Raw genomic sequence first — 21,388 nt, forward strand, 5'->3', positions numbered from 1 at the left:
GTTGTGTGCCTTTTCTCCCCTCCCTCCACCCCACCCCAGACAAACCCCCCTCTCTCCCCTACCTCCACCCTCCCCCTTGATTTTGTCCATGTGTCCTTTATAGTAGTTCCTGTAAACCCCTCTCCTCACTGTCCCCTCCCCACTCCCCCCTGGCTATTGTTAGATTGTTCTTAACTTCAAAGTTATCATAGTTAAGAAAACAAAGCAAAAGTAGACTATCCTCAAAATTCTAGAATCTTGTCCTCAAATTCTAGAAAATACCTTTAAAGTTTTTCTAGAATTTTAAAAAAACTGTTTTGGACCAAAAAATCTATAAAGTTTGCAATGCTTCAGTCTGATCATCAAATATTTGTTATTCTGTTAAATATGTAGAATAATAAATATGAATAGTAAAATACTTTGTTTTTTTAAATTATAGAAAAGCTCTTGATTATTTTACCATAAGATTAAAGTTTGTAATAGGAAGAAATACTGCTATAGACAATGAAATATTCTAATTACTAGGTTTGCTCTTTGCATTGATAAAGAAGTGACAGGCAAGCACAATTATAATGGAGTAATTTTGAAGTGACAAAGCCAGTATTTTTAAGATTCCATAACTTCAATATAGATTTCAAAGTACTTGAAAAGTATCTTACATTTATTTTTTATGTCATCAAATATGTTTGAACTAGTAGAATCCAAATCAAATATACTTCCTTTTCTGTGCATTTTATATTGAAAAGTTTATAACAATTGTTTTATAATCTAATACTTGAGAAAACACTAGCCTTCTGTTAATTCTTTTCATTAACTTTTTTTCTGCTGGGTGTAGGAGGCAATCAAATGCTCACAAATACTATTAAGAAAAGCAGAAACACCTTTAAAGTACTCTAAAGATTTTCAACAATAATCTAGTCCATTAAAAATGTATTTGGTGAGGTAAGGCAGGGGTGCATCTCCATTGGTATGTCAGTGAGCTGATAATATATTAGATAAACCACTACTTTATATATGATCTTTAAAAACATATCGAAAGTCAAATAATGCATATTGGTGCCATGCAGGCGTTAATGGGATGATGGGTCAGGGTGACTGTCACCATCACATACAATTCTCTGATTCTTTTTTAGCAACTCCTGAAACCCCACTCCCTTCCCCACCACAAGGCTCTGGACAAGAACAATACAAAATAGCTGCAAACCAAGCTTCAGTTATTTCACACCAGCCTCTCTCCAAACAAAAGCAATTGTGAGGAAATGTTTACTTCTGAACAGCACTGAATAAATGTGAAAAATTACCGGTCTTGAAATGTCTCAGGATAGTGCTTTTGGCAAACTCTTAGCCAAGGCTTCTTCATGGTGCTGTTGTACGATGGTAACCTATTTTCTTGTTTTCAGGCTCACTTTGTTTGTTGTTGCTATTGTCTGAAACCTTCAGCTGCAACCACTGTATTATTTGAGTTTTGATGTGTTTATATCGTATGATTTTTTCCAGCTTCCCTAGCACTCTACCTTAAGCAGTCGAATCTTATGTACTACTTTTATTTGTTGCTTTAGTATTAATTTAAACCTGTAAATAATTACTTCATTGTGATGTCACACAGAACTAAGTGTTCTTTTTGACTATGAATATTAGATCAGAAATCTCAGATTAATATACAGTGAACCAAGTTTTTAGTAAATTTTAAACTTGAAAATTAGAAAAAATACAGCAGTTGCTATAGAATAAGGCATAGATCTTTGAAGATCACTTATGGATATCCTGTGGTTCAGAGTGTTTTTCAGCCCACAGTTAAATATGCCTATTTTAAGTTTAGAAAAACATAAATAGCCATTCCAAGGATGGCTGGATATTCTTTCAAATTTGATTGTATTTGAAGATGTATCATATGATAAAAGGTGTTAGTTTTAGCAGATGGGTCACAGGCAAAACTGTAAAAAGAAATCCCTAAAACAGTGGCTCAACCAAGAGAGAAGTTTATTTCTCTGTCCTAAAACAATGTGGAAGCCGTCCTCTATGGACTAGAACTTGGCACATGCCCACAGCCAGTTCTCGGGGAGGCTGGGAGAGCAGGAAGAAAGTCTTAGGTCAGCCACGGCCACAACTCCGGGGGACAAATACTGGAGACAAATTAGCTGTCTTTCTGTAACACGTGTGTTTCCTCATTTTGTCCTCACAACAACCCTGCAGAGAGATATTATTATCTTTCTGTTACAAATAGAGAAATCCATACCTTAGGTTGTTTACGTAATGTAACCAAAGTTCATAGACATAAAGAGCAGGGGAGTCACATTTAAACCTGGGTCTGGTTGACTTTCATGGGAATGAATATATTTTTGGTGTGGCATGAAAACTGTGAGCTTCTTGCTGTGGTTTTTAAATTTATGCAATTGACTGCTGATCTAATACTGTCTGTCATGTTACCTACAACACATATTTACATGGAAGCCATGTCAAGTTGTTGCTGCATAATAAGAAATTACTTTTATATTGAATAACAGTCTTACCCCTAAAAAAATATTTTTAACAAATTAAAGAAAATAAAAGGTATACCCGTTGGGTTATCTGGCAACCAAAAAACAAATTCAAATCACTAACTATCAGATTTTCAAAAATCCAGCAACCCAGGGATGTACTAAATGTTTAATTCTGAACAGAGGAGTACAGTTCGTTGGAGACCTAAACTATTTGATAACATCTAAGGCTAGAGCTTATTTAAAAACAATTAATGATGGGTTGCCTTGTGAATCAGTAATCAGTCAAACTCTCATAATTTATTAGCTGAAGCAGGGAACAACTGGTTGAATAATTATTAATGATATAAAGAACTATCTCAAGTTGTAAGAGACTGATATACATGATTTTTTCAAAATTTCTAAGATGATGATTTTATAAGCCCCACTAACCCTACAAATAAAAAGGTTCAGTAGATGTTAACTAACTTGCTTCTCTTAAAGTGAAATTGAACTCTGAAAGTAGAAAATGATTACTTAGAAGCTATGATTGATTTAATAGAATCAATAAATTCTTTCAGTAGCTGGCAGCTTTGTGCAACTGTGAAATCTTTGAGAGAGAAAGAGAAGTTTTTTTAACTTACATTTTTCTTGGAAATTTCCTTTGGTATCTCTGTCATAAATATGAATGTTTTGATTTTTATAAATACAAATATTGTTTGTAGATTTCTGCTTACTTTTTTGTGTTTACTCTTAGAAGATATTAAAAAAACCTTAAAATATAACACAAATCTATATTAGTAAGCCCTTTAACTTATCTGCATATATTTACTAAACAGTTATGTTTTACAAATTATTACCAACAATTTTGTTTTAATAACTGTGGTCAGGGAATTTGTAATATATTTTGTATACTTAACTTCCAAAAATGCTAGATGAGAGGAAATGATATTTTCAAATATTGATAAAGTTGTTGCTTTATTTAGCACAAAACTTTTCTCATGTAATAAAAATGAATAATTTATTGTGAAATAATGATTCATTTTATAAATGTAAAATTATTTTTATAAATTTTATTGTTGAAAATCAAAAATTAATAGATTTTTTAAAAATGTTAAATTATAGTGAGATGAAAATATTTCTAAACTGATACTGTGTTGTTTCACTGAACTTTCTGAATAAAATTTGAGAAAAAGACTGATATGGGGTACTTCATTGTTGCTCAAAAGTGATTTTATAGTTGTAGAGATAATGCTAATATCTGTTATATGGTCATTTAGTTAAATTTATGTTGCATGGAGTTCAGTAATACTGGTGTTTCCATGCCTCAGATAAATTAATTAGCACATTTCCAAATAATTGTAGATTTGGGCACTGACTGAAGGGAGAACCGTCACACTTGTGGTTTAATTATGTAATTTGCTTTATAGTTTTGTTACAGTAATGAAAATGTGTGACCCTGGCTGGCTTCAACATTGTATAAGCACATAATTGGCACATAAATTTTAAACCTCATTGTTTTCTGTCCTGTTACTCACTGTTTATATTTAAAACTTCTTTGTAAAATTTCTTAAATTGGGAGGTCCAGTCATTTTTATAAAATTCTACTAATTTTTATTTTATATTTACTTTTAACAGGGTAATATGTGTACATTATTCAAAAACACAATTATTCCCTGGTTGATGTGGCTCAGTGGAGTGAGTACCGGCCTGAGAGTCAAAGGGTCGCTCTTTCGATTCCCAGTCAGGGCACATGCCTGGATTGTGGGCCAGGTCCCCAGTAGGGGGTGTGGGAGAGGCACCCACACATTGATGTTTCTCTCCCTCTCTTTCTCCCTCCCTTCCCCCCTGTCTAAAAATAAATAAATAATTTTTAAAAACCACAGTTATTGGAGAGGGGACAGTGAGGAGAGGGGTTTACAGGAACTACTATAAAGGACACATGGACAAAATCAAGGAGGAGGGTGGAGGTGGGGGAGGGAGGGGTGTTCAGCCAGGGTGGGGTGGAGGGATGGGGAGAAAAGGCACACAACTGTAACTGAATAAAAATAAAAAATTAAAATTACAAAAAACCCCACAGTTATGCTTAAAGGTTTTATTGCAAACCTGTGGTCCTCTATCCTACTATTTCCTTCTTCCCCATGTTCTGCCCTTCAGTAGCAACACTCGAATACAGCAGCCAATTTATGTGGTATTTTTCTCCAGAGTTTGAAAGTATTTTTATATCACATTTTTTAATCTATTTTTTTTTAGTTTCAGACCTTATCTATACACAAACACTCAACACCCACTACATTCTCTCAATTTCTTAGTAAACCAATATTTTACTTACTTGGAAATTAATGTTTCAATACTTGAAAATAGCTTGGTGATTAAAGGGTCTGAGCCCAGGAATGAAGGTCTGGATCAAGCCACCGTGGAAGCCATCGAGACGGCAGAGGTTCAGCTGAAGGTGAGGAGACTCTAGGTGAGAGTCTAGAAGAATGAGATAATTCTTCGTTATGGTCTCAAGTCCAGCTTCACTGGTGGGCCATCTAGTCTATTCTGCTTACCTTCCCCTCTTAATTTTCTTACAGAAAAGTGGCTCACCAAAATCATGGGGGAGCTGCTACCTAAATTGTTAGGAAGGTGTGCACCTGAGAGGCACAAGGCGTATACAGACTTGGGCAAAGTAGGCTTACTGTTGTTAAATTACCAGCCATCATTACCTAAAAGATAAATCATAAGTAAGGATATGAAATGACTATAATAAGACAAATAATACAGGTAAATAATACAGTAATCAAATAAATAATAATACAAGAATAAACTCCATGTTTTGTGTACTCACAACTGTAAACCTACTTATACCCAACCCTGTATTGAAGTCAATACTCCAGATTGAAGGACTTAACTCCATTAGTTGCTGGAGAGCAGCTGGCAGACATTTTTGGGAATTACCTTTATTTGAAATCCACTTCAACCATTGCCATGCCCCTTTCTGGAAGTAGCTTACATCCGAGGATTGGTCAATGCAAGAGTATAGAGGTTTGGCCCTCTTTCCCCTCCTCACACCAACCCTGAAGAGCCATCCCTCTTTCAAAACTCACTTTGGGATTGGCTGAGGTCTTTGTTGTGTCTGAATCACAGCTTAACTTCTTTCTCTACCAAAGTTTCCTCCATCCTCTCTTTTGAGTGTTGATCCTTAGAGTATTCTCTAATGAATGTCCTACGTGGTAATCTCAGTCTAGTTTCTAGAGAGCTCAGCCTGCAACAACAGGTAAGGTTCATTTATATTTATAAACTATCACAGGCAATTGTAAAATGAAATTAACCAAGCATATGGGTTGTGATATCAATAAAAATAAAATTTATAAGAATCAGATTTATGAAGTACAGACAGCAATATCATCAGAAGTTAAAATTTTAAAACAATGAAAAATTTTGACACTGAAACACTGAAAACATGAAACATTTCTGTGAGTTTAATTCATTTTCAGGGAAATCAGGCATTAAAGACTGATGAGTTAGAAGTAAAAGGAGGCATTGAATATATTGATAGAGTTGAATTACAGATATACAGAAAAAATGATTAAATAAAAAAGCTAACCAGATCTGAGTTTTAGTTAGAAAGTATTATTGCAGTTAAAAATTTTATAATGTAAAAGACCAGTTGACAAATTTCTAGCGGAGTCTTTTCCACAGGCTATTTCTTCTGACGGGCATTTTCTTTTCTTCGATCTCCTAGCATGCTTCTGCTTGAGTTAACATATGACTTTCACCATTCCGTGAACATTTTTACAAACTTCTCAGGCAAAATTAAAAACTTCCTCATGTGTCTCACACTTGGTTGTATGTACTTTTATTTACAAAATTTATTTTAATACTTTTATTATTGCTTATTGCCATTTAGAGTCAGCCCCTGGAGAGCAGGTACCATGTTGGGTACATTTTTTAATTCCCAAGTTTCAACAGAATTCCTAGCAATTTGTAGGTAGTGATCAGTAGTGATTTCTCAGGTAGACAAGAGACTAGTCAAAACTATGAACTGTTTTTTATTAGTAAAGCACAAGAAAGAAATGTGCTGAAGATTGAAATATTTACTTATTATTGAATGGATTTTTAGGTAGTGCTATTTTGACAAGACAATCAGCTAATCATATTTTTTAAAATAAAAATAGTGAGAAAGAGACAATTATTTTCAGTAAGGGAAATATTGTCATTTACTCCCTGTCTATTTTATAACTTTTTTCTCATACATGTTTTTGATAGATTTTATCAACTTATTTTTCATATTTTAAAATCTAAGCATTGTTAAAAAGCTTCTTTACAGCACAAAATTTATTATGTTTTTATATGGCAAAAGCAGCATCAAAACTTAAAGGTTTTTTCTTATATTAGGCCTTTGTGTTCATTTAATTTGAATGTAATTCAGTCAAGGCATTTCCATGTTTGACATTAAGGCCAGAGACAGATTAGTAGATAGGATTACAATGTTTCCTGATGATGATGATGACAATGATGGTGGTAATAAACTTTTTAGAGGATTTGCTTTAAGAACATAGATTAACATTATGGATTTCTTCCTGCACATATTGACAGAAGTATATAGGGTTTCCTCTCTCTATATGTTAGTAAATGAGTGAATACCAGGGGCTAGAGAAGGAGTGAGACTGCTAATGGGTAGCTAGTTTCTTTTGGGGGTGACAAAAATGTTCTCAAAATATTAGCTTGAGTGGCTCAGCTAACATATTAAACCCACTGATTCATATACTTTAAATGGGTGAGTTATGCAATATGTGGATTACATTTCAATAAAGCTGTTTTTATAAAGCATTAGCCAATCTCACTCAAGAATAAAGAGTAAAAGCCCATATAAAACATAGTTAACACTTATCAGTGATATAAAATGAAAGGTAATGCATCACAATCAAGAGTACTTCAAAACTAGAATATTAGTTAATCTAATCTACTTCATAATGAAGCTAGGGAGATAATCCTCTACTCTAGTTCTGTAGAAAATTACAGACAAATAGGGAAACACATTGAAAACTGGAATTTAGGGATAGAAGCATGTTCTTCACTGGAAAAGTCAATACTGTAGAAATACTAATTCTCCCCACACTGGTCTATAGATTCAGTGTAATTACAATAAAAATTCCAGCAGGTTTTCTGCAGGCCATGACATACTGTTACAAATTACATGGGCATCCTTCTCTCTCCTTCCTCTTCTCTTTTTGCTTCTTTTCTCTTTCCTTCCTTTTCCTTGGAGGGACAGCATGGCCATGCTCCAAAGTGTCAGGGTAGCCAGTAAAGATGTATAAATACATAAATACATATGCATAAATAAATAAAGTCACACATAGAAATCAATGAACAAGATAGATAACATACAACAAGGTATTTCACAAAACAGAAAATAAAAATGGCCAATAAACATAAAGCAAAGTGCCAAGTTTCAATAGTAATCAGAAAAATGCAGGTGAAATTCACAATGAGACTATCTCATACACAACACAATAATTTTTTAAAAAATCTTAACACTCTCAACTAAAGTCAAGGATGTGGAGCTGCGTAATTCTTACATTTCCAGTAGGAGTAAAAATAATTGAGGAGAAGATTTGGTATTATCTAGTAAATGTAAACTTGTACATGCTTACATCTTAGTATTCTGCTCTTAAGTATCATACCCTGGAGAAGAAACTTTGCGCATGTGGTCTTGGATACAAAGCTGCAAACGTCTGGCAGTAATATTGTTATTAGTAAAGTTTCTTTCTTTCTTTTTCTTTCTTTCTTTCTCTTATTTTATTTTGTTTTATTAAATTTATTGGGGTGGCATGGATTAAAAATTATGTAGGTTTCAGGTGTACAAGTCTACAATGCATCATATTGTACTGTGTATTCATCACCTGAAGTCAAGTCTCCTTCTGTCACTATTTATCCCCCCTTTACCTTCTACCTCCCTCATCACCCTTCACTCTGGCAGTCATCATACTGTTGTGTGTCCATGATTCTTTCTTTCTTTTTCTTTGCCCCTTTATCTTTTTCACTCAGCCCCACAAGCACCCTGAGATGCCTGTCAGTCTGTTTTCTGTCTGAGTCTATCTTGTGAATTAGTTTATCTATTTCGTTTGTTAGTTTATCTTGTTCATTAGATTCCACATATGAGTGAAATTATATGGTATTTGCCTTTCTTGGACTGGCTTATTTCACTTAGAATGATATTCTTCAGGTTTATCCAGGCCATCACAAATGGTAAGACTTCCTTCTTCTTCTTTTTTTTTTTTAAATTTTTATTGTTATTCAATTACAGTTGTCTGCCTTTTCTCCCCATCCCTCCACCCCACCCCAGACAAACCCACCTTCCTCCCCCGCCTCCACCCTCCCCCTTGATTTTCTCCATGTGTCCTTTATAGTAGTTCCTGTAATCCCCTCTCTCCACTGTCCCCTCTCCACTCCCCTGTGGCTATTGTTAGATTGTTCTTAACTTCAAAGTCTCTGGTTATATTTTGTTTGTTTTTTTATTTTGTTGATTATGTTCCAGTTAAAGGTGAGATCATATGGTATTTGTCTCTCACTGCCTGGGTTATTTCACTTAGCATAATGATCTCCAGTTCCATCCATGCTGTTGCAAAGGATAGGAGCTCCTTTCTCTCTGCTGCATAGTATTCCACTGTGTAAATTTACCATAGTTATTTGATCCACGCATTTGCTGATGGGCACTTAGGTTGCTTCCAGCACTTGGCTATTGTAAATTGTGCTGCTATGAACACTGGGGTGCATAGGTTCTTTCGGATTGGTGTTTCAGGGCTCTTAAGGTATAATTCCAGTGGTGGAATTGCTGGGTCAACAGAGGGATGGGGAGAAAATACAGACAATTGTAACTGTCATTGAGGTTTTAATTTGCATTTCTTGGATGATTAGTGATGTTAAACACTTTTCATATGTATATTGATTATCCTTATGTCCTTGTTAGAGAAGTATCTATTCAGGTTTTTTGCCCACTTTTTAATCACGTCGTTTATTATTTTGGTTTTGACTTATATAACTTCTTTATAAATTTTGGATATTAACCCCTTGCAGGGGTGTCCAACCTGTGGCCCACAGGCTGCATGTGGCTCAGGGTGGCTATGAATGTGGGCTAACACAAAATCATAAATTTACCTAAAACATTATGAGATTTTTTTTGTGATTCATGTCACAATGTATTTAATGTGTGGCCCAAGAAAACTCTTCTTCCAGTGTGGCCTAGAGACAACAAAAAGTTGGACACCCCTGTATCAGATATATCATTGATGAACATGTTCTCACATTCAGTGGGTTGTCTTTTTACTTTGTTGATGGTTTCTTTTGCTGTGAAAAACTTTTTAGTTTGCTATAGTCCCATTTGTTTATTTTTTCTTGTTTCCCTTGCCCAAGACGATATATCAGAAAAAATATTGCGGTGGTCTAGTTTCATTTTTTGCACCTACTTGGTCCTTTTGGACCTACTTGTCCAATTTTTTCAACACTATTAATTGAACACTATTAATTTTCAACACTATCTTTACCCCATTGTATGTTCTTGCCTCCTTTGTCAAATATTAATTGACTGTAAAGTCCTGGGTTTATTTCTGAACTTACTATATTGTTACATTGATCTATATGTCTCTTTATATTCCAGTACCATTCTGTTTGATTACTATGGCCTTATAGTATAGTTTGATATAAGGTAGCATGATTCCTCCAACTTTGTTCTTCTTTCTTAAGATTATTATGGCTATTTGGCATCTTTTGTGGTTCCATATACATTTTTGGAGTGTTTGTTCTAGTTCTGTGAAGCTGTCCACTGGTGTCTAGGCCTCTGGGAGGGACCCTGGTACAAGCCAATGTCCAGTGCTGCCTGTGACTGGTCCTGGGCCAACTGTCACTACAAAGCAATGCATAATTTGTAGCTGCCTCTGCTGACCCTTGGCATGTGTAGGAAGAACAAAGCTGTGCACCAAGAGTGGCTTTTGCCAGCACCAGGCCTGAAGGCTGATCAGCAAAAGTCCCAAGGCACCCCAACATCCACCCTCACCTGTTTCCACCTGCAGGCTGCCTGTTAGGCCTCTGGCATTACTCAATTGCATGAGGTAAGTTCTCAGGGATACACTGGCTAGAAATGAATGGTGTTCATCAGGTTGATACAGATCCATACTCAGCGCCAATGCTGGGTCCGAGACTACTCAGCCAAAGACCCTGGGTATATGAAACCTAGCTGTCATCCACTGGGCACTCACAGAACTTTGTGGTGAAGCGGAGCCTCATTGAGTTATTATGGTGAGGCCAGCAGAGTTTATGAGGCCCAAATACAGCAAAATTTAGCCATGTTTGGCCATGTTAATTGAGGGCTTTATCTTAGGCATGTAAGGAAAAGGGAGCCCCTGTCCTAGACCTCCACAGCTCATTTTGTCCCAGATTCTGCTGGGAGGAGCTCAAACTCAGCAGGGTGGGGTCTCTAGAAGCTGGGAGAATAGGGCTAGTGGAGCTTCCATGAGGGAGAGGTGCTGGTTAGGCTTGGGGAAGATGGTCATCTCAGATCCACATAACTCAATCTGTCCTGGGTTTTGTCTGACCTCAGCAAGGTGGAGTTAACAGGAGTCAACTGATTGGGCCTTCCAGACCCCAGAGGGTGGGACTAGTGGGCTTCCTGTGAGGGATAAGTACCAGTCAGGTTCATTGCAAGATGTAGGAAATGGGTCCCACCCCAAAGACACTCAACTCAGGCACTGACATCCTCTATGTCTTCTCTGACCTCTATACTCTGACTTAGGCAACTGAGTCCTCAGAATGGCCCACACTCTGCAGGGGGATGGGGTGGCAGGGAGTCTAGAGGGTGGGGTTACTGCTTGCCCCTAGGTTGATGCCTTGTGGAGGGGATTGCTCTTCCCAAGAAAGATGGTATATGTGGTACTGGAGAATGACTCAGCACAAGAACTCTGGCAGCTGTCCCTTTAGCTTTCTCTCCGGAGTCACAAACACCAGACTCTCAACTCTTCACTCTAGTTTACTCTGCCCTCCCTCTGCTGGAGCTCAAGGTAAGTGGCTGTGAACGAAATTTTGTGTGCTGGCACTTTAAGAGAGTACCAGTGTCTCCAACAGACTCTGTCTCTCCCTGACAGACAGAAACTCTGCTGCTTTTCACAGCAAATATCAAATGGGCACATCTTCCCAGCTCTGGTGCTCTGTGCTGAGAAGTCTGGCTTGGGGTTCAGACCCCAGCTTCTCAAGGGGAATCCCCTGCAGCTGATCTGTCCCTCCAAAACCTCAGTGGCTGCCCATGGGAACAAGGCCAGCTCCTTTTGCATCTCCACCCTTGCTACCAGTTTCAATGTGGCTTCTCCGGTAAATCTTTGGTTATAAGACTTCTCTTCAGGTAGCCTTCAGCTGGTTATTCAGGTCCATTGCTCTATAATTCAGTTGTATTCCAGTTTGGTCCCCGGAAGAGGTGAGTGTAGCTCCCCACTACTCCACCATCATTTTCGATACTCTATTTTTTTAAAACTATGGAATGGCATAGATTTAATGTACTGGTAATTTAGAAAAAATAGTAAAACTGATTTACCTTAAGGCAATGACTGTAAAAGACAGAAATAACCCTGAGTACTCATCTCAGGGGTTCAGGGTTTATGTGGTGATATTTAAGATCCAGACAGTCTGAGTGACGTGGTCTGTGCTCTTGCTGCTGTAAGTCCCGAAATTAATTACCTGGGTGGGATTGCAAGAGTGCTGTAAATGAGAATCACTCAAAGTTTGTTTCTACAGGTTGAGAATTTCCTGTAATTCCAGAAAGCTCAAAGTGCTTTTCCCACAGGATTTTTGAGATTTAGTCAAGTATTTACAGCAATTCACTCGGGGGCCATGACTGTCTCCTGATTCCCAGGTGGATTCAGATAAAATCAGAGATATAAAATAGCCTTTCCTAGGAAACCATTGTAAAAACTGATTCAAATGATTCAAATTCTGCATCTTACCAGCTAAAAAATTATGAAATGCTAGTAGCAGTAACTATAAAAAGAAATATATTTACTTAAATTTACATTTTAATAATGAAATTACAATTATGGTTTGTTTAAAATATCTTTTGAAAAAGGTAGTCATCGTTTAAATTATTTGGCACAGAAAGATGCCTTGGTAAACTACAAAAATGACCGAAGATGTTAGTGAAGAATGAGCAAAGGAGCTCTGTTGGAAGTTTTGATTTGTGTGTCATAATTAAACATAAATGATCATGGCACCCCTTTTCCCTTTAAAGCCCTTTAATGGCTTCTCATTACTCTTTAAGTAAAATTTAAATTCCATGTCAGGTCTCACCATACCCCATATAATATATAATTCTATCCTTCCAAACTAATCATTTGTCATTAAACCTTCCTGACTTACTATGCTGAACTGGCATCATCATATCATCATCATTTTGGATAAGGGAACTTAAGATCTTTGACAATGCTATGTCCTCTATTCAGAGTACTCTTCCCATGCTAACATATTGTTAACAGTTCACCCTTAGCTCTTACGCCACCTTTTCAAAGAGACTTTCCTTAAGTTATTTTTTCTATCACTGCCATAAGTGCTTTAAAAATGTAACTCAATTAACAATTACTTTATTATTGTATTAATTCATTTGCCTCCCCTCTCTCTTTCTGCCCTGTCCTCTCTGTTTAGAATTTAAGCTATCTGGAGCAAAAATCATGTCCAATTCATTCACTGTTGTACTTATAGCAAAGTTACATAGAATGTAGATTACATGAACACACATTTGTTTAATTAACTAATTAAAAGACAGACATTCAACACAGGTATCATACAAAGCCAGTATCTGCTTAGCCCTGAACTAAAACAATAAAAGTATCACAAAGAACTGTTGATAAAATGACAATAGAAATAAATGTAACAATTAAAAATACTGACTTGACCTATAAAAAAGTAGAAACAACACAAGCAGGAAGAAAGCACATATGGGATAAATACAAAACAAGTACAAGAATAAATCTAAACACAAATCTATCAATAATAACATTAATATAAATTAACTAAACATTTAAATCAGAGATTCTCAGACTGGAAATAAATCAAGATCCAATGACAGGCTGTTTATAGTCTAAATATAAAACCACAAATAACCTAAAAATAAAGAGTAGAACATATTCTTTTTTGTTTTGTTTTTATAATGATTTCTATTGTACTTTTCCCATTGCCATTTAATCCCCTTATACCTCCTTCCCTCTGACATTGCCACGCTGTTGTCCATGTCCATGAGTCCTTTCTCATTTTTGCTCAATCCTTTCACCTCCTGCTCACCCCCCCCCAGTACCTGGTGCAAAAACTAGAAAGTTTTTGCACAGCAAAGGAAAACATCAACTAAGTAAAAAGACAACACAGAGTGGGAGAACACATTCCCTGATACACCTGCTAAGGGGTTAATATCCAAAATTTATAAAGAACTTACAAAACTCAATACCAAAAAACCAAAAAAAACCCTATTAAAACATGGGCAAAGGAATTGAATAGACACTTCTCCAAAGAGGAAATACAGATGGCCAATAGACAAATGAAAAAATTCTCAATGTCACTAATCATCAGAGATATGGAAAGTAAAGCCACAAGGAGGTATAACTTCACACCTGTCAGGATGGCTATAATCAATAAATCAACAAATGACAAGTGCTGCTGAGGATGTGGAGAAAGGGGAACCCTTTTGCACTGTTGTTGGGAATGCAGATTGGTACAGCCACTGTGGAAGGCAGTACGGAGTTACCTCAAAAAATTAAAAATGAATCTGCTATTTGACCAAGTGATCCCACATCTGGGAATATATCTGAAGAAATCCAAAACACTCATTTGAAAGAACAGAAGCACCCCTATGTTCATTGCAGCATTATTTACAATCAGCAAGATATGGAAGCAGCCCAAGAGCTCATCAATAGATGAGTGGATAAAACAACTATGGCACTTTTACATAATTGAGTACTACTTGGTCATAAAAAATAAAATGTTACCCTTTGAAAAAGTATGGATGGACCTGGAGAACATTGTGCAAAGTTTAATAACCCAGTCAGAGAATGACCAATACCATATGATTTCACTCATATGTGGATTCTAATAAACAAACTGAACTAACAAGCAAAATAGAGACAGACTCATAGATAGAGAGCAGGCTGACAGGTAGTGGGGGGTGGGTAATGTGTTCTCCCACTCTGTGTTGTCTTTTTACTTAGTTGATGTTTTCCTTTGCTGTGCAAAAACTTTCTAGTTTTTGCACCAGGTACTGGGGGGGGGGTGAGCAGGAGGTGAAAGGATTGAGCAAAAATGAGAAAGGACTCATGGACATGGACAACAGCGTGGCAATGTCAGAGGGAAGGAGGTATAAGGGGATTAAATGGCAATGGGAAAAGTACAATAGAAATCATTATAAAAACAAAACAAAAAAGAATATGTTCTACTCTTTATTTTTAGGTTATTTGTGGTTTTATATTTAGACTATAAACAGCCTGTCATTGGATCTTGATTTATTTCCAGTCTGAGAATCTCTGATTTAAATGTTTAGTTAATTTATATTAATGTTATTATTGATAGATTTGTGTTTAGATTTATTCTTGTACTTGTTTTGTATTTATCCCATATGTGCTTTCTTCCTGCTTGTGTTGTTTCTACTTTTTTATAGGTCAAGTCAGTATTTTTAATTGTTACATTTATTTCTATTGTCATTTTATCAACAGTTCTTTGTGATACTTTTATTGTTTTAGTTCAGGGCTAAGCAGATACTGGCTTTGTATGATACCTGTGTTGAATGTCTGTCTTTTAATTAGTTAATTAAACAAATGTGTGTTCATGTAATCTACATCCTATGTAACTTTGCTATAAGTACAACAGTGAATGAATTGGACATGATTTTTGCTCCAGATAGCTTAAATTCTAAACAGAGAGGACAGGGCAGAAAGAGAGAGGGGAGGCAAATGAATTAATACAATAATAAAGTAATTGTTAATTGAGTTACATTTTTTAAAGCACTTATGGCGGTGATAGAAAAAATAACTTAAGGAAAGTCTCTTTGAAAAGGTGGTGTAAGAGCTAAGGGTGAACTGTTAACAATGTGTTAGCATGGGAAGAGTATTCTGAATAGGGAAAACAGAGTAAAACGGAGACAGACTCATAGCTAGAGAGTAGGATGACAGGTAGTGGGGGGATGATAGGGGGTGAAGATATTGAGTAAAAAGGAAAAAGGACCCATGGACTTGGACAACAGTGTGACAATGCAGAGTGCTGGTATATGGGGACTAAATGGCAAAGGAAAAATGTAGTAGAAATCATTAAAAAAAAGAAAAAAGACATCTATGTGGACTCTTCATACACAAAGTATAACAACAATTATTAACAATTTATAGGAATATATATAAAAATATATGAAATGGGTAAACTTCTTAAAAGTAACTTTCTGTAATTGACATAAGAAAAACTATAAAATTAAAGTAATCATACATTTATCAAATTAATTGAATTTTTAATGAAAATCCTTTCAGGCTAAGACACTTTATTGGCTACTTCTATTAAGCATTTAAAATATAAGTATGCCTGATTTTATTGAAACCTTCATTAAAATAGCTAAGATAGGAATACTTCTGAGCTTCTTTATGAGGCCAGAACTACCCTGAGACTTAATCTTGAGAAAGACAATACAATTGAAAAAGATGACAGGTATGTAGTCTTTCTGAACACAGACACAAAGTTCCTTTTGAAAATATTTTCAAATAAAATCCAACAATAAAAAAATATGAGATAATGTGATGAAGTGCATTTTTATCTCAGGAATGCAAGGTTGTTTCAACATTCAATAAATGTAATTAAACACATGAACACAGAATAAGGGAGGAAGTCCCCTGATAATTTCAATGATGCAGAGAAAACCTGATAAAATGTATTATTATAATTCTCAGAAAATGAAAACTAGGTTGAAACTTATTCAACCTGAAAAATCATTGATAAAATATCATTCATTCTTCCCTTGAAATGAGGAGCTAGTCAAAAATATCCACTTACCACTTTTATTCAAAATTATATTGGAAGTTAACTGCATTAAAGTCAAATAAAAAAATAAATGACATAAATAATGTAAAGAGAAAAAACAATTGTCATTATTTACAGATGTCTAGATTACATATAAAAACACTAAAATTAATAGAATTAATAAGTGAATGTAACAAAATACCAGTATACAGTAAATATAAACATAAATTACTTTTATATAACATCAAGTAAGAGTCGGGAAGTTAAATAAAATTATGATTTACAATAGCATTTGAACTTAAACATGCAGTAAATAAAATACATGCAAGACCTCTATAATGTGTGCCACAAAATATTTCCTGAGAAAATATAGAGTGGAAACTATATCAAGATAATAACTGGAAAACCCAATAATGTTAGAATTTTAATTCTTTTTATACTGCTATATAGATATTACACAATATGAAGCACAACAAAAAGAAGAAGGAGAAACTGAAGCAGAAGAAGAAGGGTGAGAAAGAAAAAACATAAAGAATTATAGGGAACTGTTCTACGTGGCATTGGGAATGTAACCCAGCCCCGGCTAGGAAAGGCCAGTGGGGAGCAAGGTCCAGCACACAGGACCCACACCCACAGATAGGTTTTCCCGTGGAGAACCAGGCCTGCATTGTACCTAGGCTGCTGAGACTTGCTTTTGCCAAAACTCCCTCACCCTGGATTGAGGCAGCAAATGTTTACTTCATATCTCTAAAGTAACTTCCTAAAATTTGTGCTAAACCTTCCAAGTATGGAATGTAACCAGTTCAAACACTTTTCCCCTTGATCTGTATAATCCTTCTCTTTGAAGTAATTAGCAACATTCTTTCCTTTGTTATGTGCAAAAGGTAATCACCTACAGCAAACCTGTGCATAGTAAATGAGGACCATTGTCCATGTAATATACCCAAAAAAGCAATAAAAGCCTGTCCAGGCAGGGGTTGGGGCCCTCTTGCCCTCTCTCTCTTACAGAGTGGCCATGCCATCCCATTTTCTCCACAGGACTTCTGTAGTCTGTGTGAATTTATCCATTGCAGCCACAACACATAGACCCTGTTGGCCAGGGTCCACATCAAGGAGTAGGTGGAAGAGGAGGGAGAGGAGAAGCAAAGCATGGTAAAGACAAAGAGTATGTCTTTCATAAATATTACAACAAAAAGAAGAATGGGAAAGCAAATCATAAAAATGAAGCCAATAAAAATTTGGCTACGGACAATTGTAGCTGTTTAAAATAGTTTCTGTTATTTTTTGTAATAAAGAAAAAACTGTACCTACTCTAATTTTTTTCCATGTAAATATAACTCAGATCAGGAAAAGAACCTTCAAAATGATGTATTATGGTGAGCAATCAGGGATACAATTATTGTTTATATATTTTCAAGTAATATTTGTTGAATAGTAGTGAAAGAAAAACTAAATGTAATTGTAACTTAGAAAATTAAGGTTAAATTTATTCTATTGGAAAATATAAAAGCAGTATACTAAAAATATATTTAATACATGCAGTGTCTTTAAAATGGCAATAAGTGTGACCATTTTAAAACATGATCAGAAGTTGTCTTATAATTCTCCCAGTGAAAGGATTTTGTTCTTGTGAATTTTATCCAGTTTGGTGGAACTGTAAATTGATGTATCACTATAAAAAACAGTCTGGAGATTACCCCCCACCAAAAAAGAAAACTAAAAATAGCTCTACTATAAGAGTCAACAATTCTACTTCTGGATATTTATCTGAAGAAAATGAAAACATTAATTCAAAAAGATATATTCATCCCTATGTTAATTTCAGCATTATTTGCAATAGATAAGATATGGAAGCAACTTAGGTGTCCATCAATAGATAATTGGATAAAGAAAATTATATATATATATATATATATATATATATATATAATGGAATATTACACAGCAATAAAAAGAATGAAGTCTTGCCATTTGTGGCACCATGGATAGACCTAGAGGGATTTATGCTAAGTGAAATAAGTCAGAAAGAGAAAAAGAAATACCTTATGGTTTCACTTATATGTGGACTCTAAAAAAACAAAACAAACAAACAAATAAACTAAAACCAAAAACAGTCCCATAGAAACAGAGACCACAGGGATGGTTGCCAGAGGGGAGGAAGTAGGGAGATGTGTGATAAAGGTAAAGGAGAATATAGTCTATTGACTATATTGGCAGCCTCGGAGAATGGTGGACCCTGGTCTCAAATACTATCTCCCCTTCCTGCTCTGGCCTGCAGTTCTTATAGGCATAGGGAAGGGAGGGCTTATTTTTCTGTTTAATTATCTTTCTAGTTTGGGGGGTGCTGGGGTCCTCTCCATTCATATTTCTAAGTTTTGGCATTCTTTGCCATCTTGGCCAATGGGGGAGACTCCCTGGTGCTCCTACTGACTGTCTATGATAACACACTTTCAGATCCATCTGTATTTTCACCAGGGAGAGAGAGAGTCTTACACTGGGATCCTGATGACCTACACTAAGTCCTTCTGACCTAGATCTTCTCCAGCTCCAGTGATATGTTGCCAGCTGTTCAGATGAGAACTTTCATGAGACTCTAAGTTACATACATTTTAATCATCACTTTACTTTTGCTTCAGGCTAAATCTTTTATAGCGATAATCTGATTAAGTGAGTTGTCCATGTGTGATCTTATATTGCATTATGTTGAAAAAAATCCTGTTAGAATCTAATTCCTAAGAGGAGATTTCTCACTCTAGGGAGTGAAACTATAGTTATAGTAAGAACCAAGAGCAGGAAGGGAAGAGATCCCAGATGAGAGAAAAAAGCCCCAGAGTAGGAACTGGATGTCTGATTAGGTAAACCACCTAGAAAACCTAGATAATCACTATGGCAATTCACCTTGTAACTGAGTTTATTGAAAATGTCTACACAAATAAATGAAAATAATTTTTCCTTTATCAATCAGATATCTTCCTTAGTTTATTTAATATATAAACATAATCATCTTTAGGGTAAATTGGCTATTTTAGAACAAAAAATGGGAGCACCAATTTGTTTATATGGATCCTTCCAACAATATTTCTTGGTAGTCGGTTGTGACTCATTTGTTGGATTGGACTTTGGGCTTGGGAACATACAATCAGAAAACTGAGGGTTATATTGTGTTCAGTTAAGGTTTTATTTATGACACATAATATTGGAGCTATTATAAATGATATATATGATTATATACATAGCTATATATTTGTTAATTTATTTATATCATTTTATAAATATAGCTCTATAACCATATATTATCATTTATTTAATTACTGCCTAGATGGTGCTACAAACATTGAATCAATATTTATACAAAAAGCAAAGTGAAAAAGAGAGCTGAAGCTGGGTCTTGGATAAAGTGGTGTAGGGGGAACAGTTTGAGGAATAGAAGTGATCACATTCAACTCTCTGAACATTTTCTTCCATAATTCCTCTTAGCCATTTAGAGTCCACTAAAAAAATCCTTGGCATAGTTAATATTTAAGCTTTGTACCAGTGCTGTACGTTTGTTCCCGTGAGACCTGTGAGAGGTAAGGTGACTGAAAGACGACAGTGCAAAAACAACTGCATAGCTATCACACTTTCCACATCACTGTGTGATAAAACCTGTTGTATTTTTATGTATCAAAATAGACTGTTAAACTTTGTGGGACTCCTCATTCCTGTGGTAACCTACCAGCCCTGCTAATTGGTGTCCAAACGATTACTTCAACAAGCTTTTAATTTTACATCCTTCAAGGAAAAGGTTGAGAGAAATTTAAATTTGTCAGCTTGAAACCACAGAAATGAATGAATGGAGTTCTATACTGAAATATAAATTTAAAAACTTAAAACTGTCTCAAAGTTCATGGAAGATGAAACTTACCATATACAATCAATTTTTCAAGGTAATAAATTCGTTTGCTGAAGCAAGTGATTGTAAAAATAATATCACATGTATGGTATCCCTCAAGATTTCAGATTGCTTCCTCACACATGGATTCATTTTTATTCACATATAGAAAACTATAAAACATTGATGGAAATGAAAGACCTACTATATACTGAGGTCACTGACTATAAGACTCAGTATTGTGTAAATAATTAAAATCAGTTTTCTGTCAAACAGTTTTAGACTCATTTCAAATCTAATCTCTAAAATCCCTGCACAATATTTTGTGACAGTGGATAAGATGAATCTAAAATTTATACAAAAATTCAAACAATCAAGAACAAGGAAGACAAACAAAGTGCTTAATGAGAGAAATTTCTCCACTGATTGCTTTTCTCTGCTGCATAACTTTTGTCTTTAGAAAATACCTTTTACCTCTATTAATGCTTGTTGCCTTGAAGTCTAATTTGTTTGGATTTAGTAGAGCTAAGCTTATTACTTTTGAGTATTATACCACCACCGTAATACCAACTCATGTTAAAGGTTAAAAATTAAGAGTGCAGAAATGACCAATAAGAGAAAATAAAACAATGGAACATAATAGAGTCCCAAAACAGACTACTGTGTGTGTGTGTATTTGGTTTTTTATACACACACACACACAAGGTAACACTTCAGGATGGTGGGGAAAAGATGACATCTTCAATAAGTTGTGTTGTGTTTCGATATTCATATGAACAAAATGAATCAAGAGCATTACTTCACCCATATAAAAAAATTAAATTCAGAATGTACAAAATAAATCACTAAAACTTTTTAAGGAAAAAATAATGAATGTCAACATTCACTTGGTTTAATCAAAGCTTTAAAAAAGGTACAAAATCCAACCAGTAAGAAAAAATAGCAATATGTGCTGAATTAAAATTTTAAAAACCATTTTCACCACAACGACATTAAAATAGTGAAAAAACAAGCTATAGACTAGGATACTGCCATTCCTATATGCGACAAATGATTCAAAGCAGAATATATAAGGAAT

The 21,388-nt window shown here is 35.2% G+C and overlaps 1 protein-coding gene across 6 annotated transcripts in view; it reads left to right on the top strand.

Moving 5' to 3' along the window:
• Nucleotides 1-3,636, top strand: part of HNF4G (hepatocyte nuclear factor 4 gamma) — a 116,443-nt gene extending 112,807 nt beyond the window's left edge. For all 6 annotated transcript variants that reach the window (XM_045186175.3, XM_045186174.3, XM_045186172.3 and 3 more), the window contains one exon: nucleotides 1,113-3,636. In XM_045186175.3, coding sequence (XP_045042110.2) covers nucleotides 1,113-1,234 — 122 coding nt within the window. In that variant the 3' untranslated portion in view covers nucleotides 1,235-3,636. The remainder of the gene's footprint in view (nucleotides 1-1,112) is intronic.
• Nucleotides 3,637-21,388: the final 17,752 nt, after the last annotated feature.

This window comes from Desmodus rotundus, chromosome 8, assembly GCF_022682495.2.
Source record: "Desmodus rotundus isolate HL8 chromosome 8, HLdesRot8A.1, whole genome shotgun sequence".
In the NCBI taxonomy this organism is placed as follows: Eukaryota; Metazoa; Chordata; class Mammalia; order Chiroptera; family Phyllostomidae; genus Desmodus; species Desmodus rotundus.